This window comes from Mastomys coucha, unplaced genomic scaffold (assembly GCF_008632895.1).
Source record: "Mastomys coucha isolate ucsf_1 unplaced genomic scaffold, UCSF_Mcou_1 pScaffold21, whole genome shotgun sequence".
NCBI lineage: Eukaryota > Metazoa > Chordata > Mammalia > Rodentia > Muridae > Mastomys > Mastomys coucha.
Window position 1 is genome coordinate 24,002,161 of NW_022196904.1, and position 2,913 is coordinate 24,005,073.

A 2,913-nucleotide genomic window follows, 5' to 3' on the forward strand; every position below is an offset into this window, starting at 1 on the left:
CCCCTCAAAGAAGCCGAGCTCCTCTGTGCCAGTTACATATGCTTTTCTCCATGCTCCTAGAATATTCCACGTCAGTTCAGATGTCACCCCTTCCAGGATACTTTCTCTTCTTACATATCTAGGCTCCCACAACCTCTTAGGCTTCCATGTCACCACTCTGACCACCTGGGCCATCAGTGCCTGTCTAACCTCCCCAACATGAGCTCCCCATATGCCTTTGAAAAATAGAAACAAAGATAGAGCCAACTACACATGTGCATCTTTGCTAGTCTAGAAGTAATGAGGAAAGCTCACCCTGACTCCACCACCCTCTTCTTCAGCCTTGACCTGAACCTTACCCCTTATCCCAGCCTCATCCCTGGAGTCCCAAGTGCCCTTGCTTTTGACCTCACTCCTTCGTCCCCCTGCAGCTACTCAGCCCTGCTCACTTCGGCAGCCGTGTACTCCGTCGCCAATACTTAGGATCATGGGCATCGAACCAGCAGAACGCCGACTCTAGCAACTGGGAAATAGGTTAAGAGGTTGAGAAGAGCTGCTTCCCCTCAAGAATAAATGGGGGCAGGGTCTGAAGGACACACTTTTTACCTCCTCCCTCCCCACCCCTGCCAACACTCAAGCCATTCTTCAGGCATCACCCCAGCACTGACCTTCAGTAGGAGTCCTTTCATCTGGCTTCCAGCCCGGCGCTCTGGGGTCTCTCCTTCTTCTGAATGCATCATCAAGATGGCCACTACATCTTCCATGAAGCTGTGCTGTAGGTTGAGTTTCTTAGTGTTTGAGACCTTACCCCAAACTTCAACCCCAGCCCAACTCTGCTCATGGCAGCCACCTGCTCCTTCCCACATCGCACTCACCACGGATGTATAGTGACCTTCCTCAAAGCGCTTTCCCACAGCTTGCAAATCACAGGGTCCTGGGTGGAGCTGCTTCCCATCCTGCCCACACTGCAAATGGGGGAAGTCAGAAGGGCTAGGGCTGAGTCCACTCCACCCACCCTGCGTCTGGGGCCCTCCAGACCTGGGTGCACAGGAGCAATGGGCCTGCCACCTTCGAGCTCAACAGGCCCTGGAGCACCTGACGCAGGCCTCCCTGCAGGGCCCCACTCAGGGCCTCTCGCCAGCGGGGCTGTGTTGCCCCAGCACATGGCCCACACGTGTACAACACAGAGTCTGGCAGTCCAGAAAGGATCTCGTAGTCTTCATCTAAAACAGCCAATAACAAAGAAGACAATGGATTGGAAAGATATAAGGGTCCCCAGGAGTCCCCAAGGCCCAAAGACAGTTAGTACATGTCACCGTACAGGCCTATGGTGGGGACAGGGTCCCCGGAGGGCTGACCCTGTACTCTTAGGTAATCTTCTCACCTGAGAGTCCCTCACACTTGGCATGCACCCAGTGGTCACACTGTGCACATTGCATCATCTTGCTCTCATAGTCATTGTCTTCATAGCAGCGTGTGCAAATTGGGCAGTAGTTCCCTGGGGAAGAAGTTAGAGGCAAAAGTCAGAGCAGCCAGGACTGATCAATGCCTGAGTCCTGTGCAGAGGCTGTACACACTACTAACAGCTACATAAGGTGTCTCTCCTACACCCTTCACTCCAAAAGCTGTTTGTGGACAAAGCCTGTTTTTTCTGTAGCCCTGACATCTTCCAAAACAAAAGGCATTTACAAGTGAACAAATGCAGACAGTGCTGGTCTTCACAGTACCCTGTAGAAATTTGGAGGTTCTTCCAGGAAGGATCTTAAGAGAATGAGTGGTTTCCTAAGTCCTGTACCTGCACTACTCCCAGAAGGCTCTGCTCTGTGCTCATTATCTGTATACTCAGGACTCTGGTGAACAGTACTGAACCAAAGGAAAAGTTCTGTAGCTCAAAGGCAGAAAGCTACTAGAATCTCTTGCTTTTGGCGCTGGGGGCCATGAGTGAGTCCCTCATCCAGAGCCTGGCCCATTCTACCATGGTCCCCCAAGCCCTTCTTCCTGCCAGGTCCCACCTTTCTCATACAGCTCCGTGCACCTGGGGCAGAGGCTGTAATCTCCAGACCACTCGACGTCCCAGTTCTTGCCTGGAGTTGCCCCACAGCTCTTACAGCGCACACAGGCTGAACAGATCTGGGGGAAGCAGGGTTAAAAGAAAGCCAGACATCAGGCTGAAGCATGCTGGCATGTGAGATGGGGAGGGTAGGTAGAAGGAAACAGATGAAGAGGGACCAGTACAAGAAATGATGGTAAGAAGTGGGAGGGGAAATAAAGGGACAGAGTGTGCAGCTGGGAGCACTGAGCACATGAACTCCTAGAGACCACTTGTCCATCTACAGCTTGCCTATGTGTACACTGTATAAAGGGAGTGCTGCCAATCAGTCTCAGAGCAGTGGGCAGCCCTACATCTTTATGCAGGCTTTGGTCAGTTAAGTCTGAGGGTGAGGAACAAGTAGAATGCTAGAACAAGGGACATGGGCTCATCTCTCACCCAGTGGCGCCGTCTACGTGTGGCCCGGGTTGGGTAGCTAGGTCCCAGGCAGGCTGGGTGGTAAGCATGGCGACAACGTTCACATTCCAGGAGGTGCTGGAGGGCAGTGGAGGAGAAAGGAGTGTACAATATACTGTATAAGAATACCCCTCCCCCAGGCCTCTACCTGCCCAGGCTGCCAGTACCCCACCTTGGACCCTCGGCCTTTGCGTCCACAGACATGGCAGAACTTGCAGCGCCTGCAGCACCAGGTGTCACGATGCTGAGGCAAGGGCCGTTCAGCCTCCTCCAGACAGAAGGGGTGGAAAGGATCACAGCAGACTTGGCAAAAGACCAACTAGGAGGAGTAAGGAAATGATAGACAGTGAGGCTGCCAGGAGATGATCCCTGGCTGAGAGGTCAAGGTCAGGAAAGGCAAATGGAGACTTGGAGGCCAGGACTGTCTT

The 2,913-nt window shown here is 53.1% G+C and overlaps 1 protein-coding gene across 2 annotated transcripts in view; it reads right to left on the minus strand.

The window, feature by feature from the left end:
* The window catches only part of Kmt2b (lysine methyltransferase 2B), a 20,272-nt gene that overhangs the window by 10,707 nt on the left and 6,652 nt on the right, over window positions 1-2,913 (minus strand). For both annotated transcript variants that reach the window (XM_031386098.1, XM_031386097.1), the window contains exons 12-19: window positions 2,658-2,804; window positions 2,468-2,563; window positions 1,992-2,109; window positions 1,364-1,477; window positions 1,018-1,202; window positions 855-944; window positions 648-752; window positions 429-502 (exon numbers count right to left, since the gene is read on the minus strand). In XM_031386098.1, the coding sequence (XP_031241958.1) occupies window positions 429-502; window positions 648-752; window positions 855-944; window positions 1,018-1,202; window positions 1,364-1,477; window positions 1,992-2,109; window positions 2,468-2,563; window positions 2,658-2,804 (929 nt within the window). The remainder of the gene's footprint in view (window positions 1-428; window positions 503-647; window positions 753-854; window positions 945-1,017; window positions 1,203-1,363; window positions 1,478-1,991; window positions 2,110-2,467; window positions 2,564-2,657; window positions 2,805-2,913) is intronic.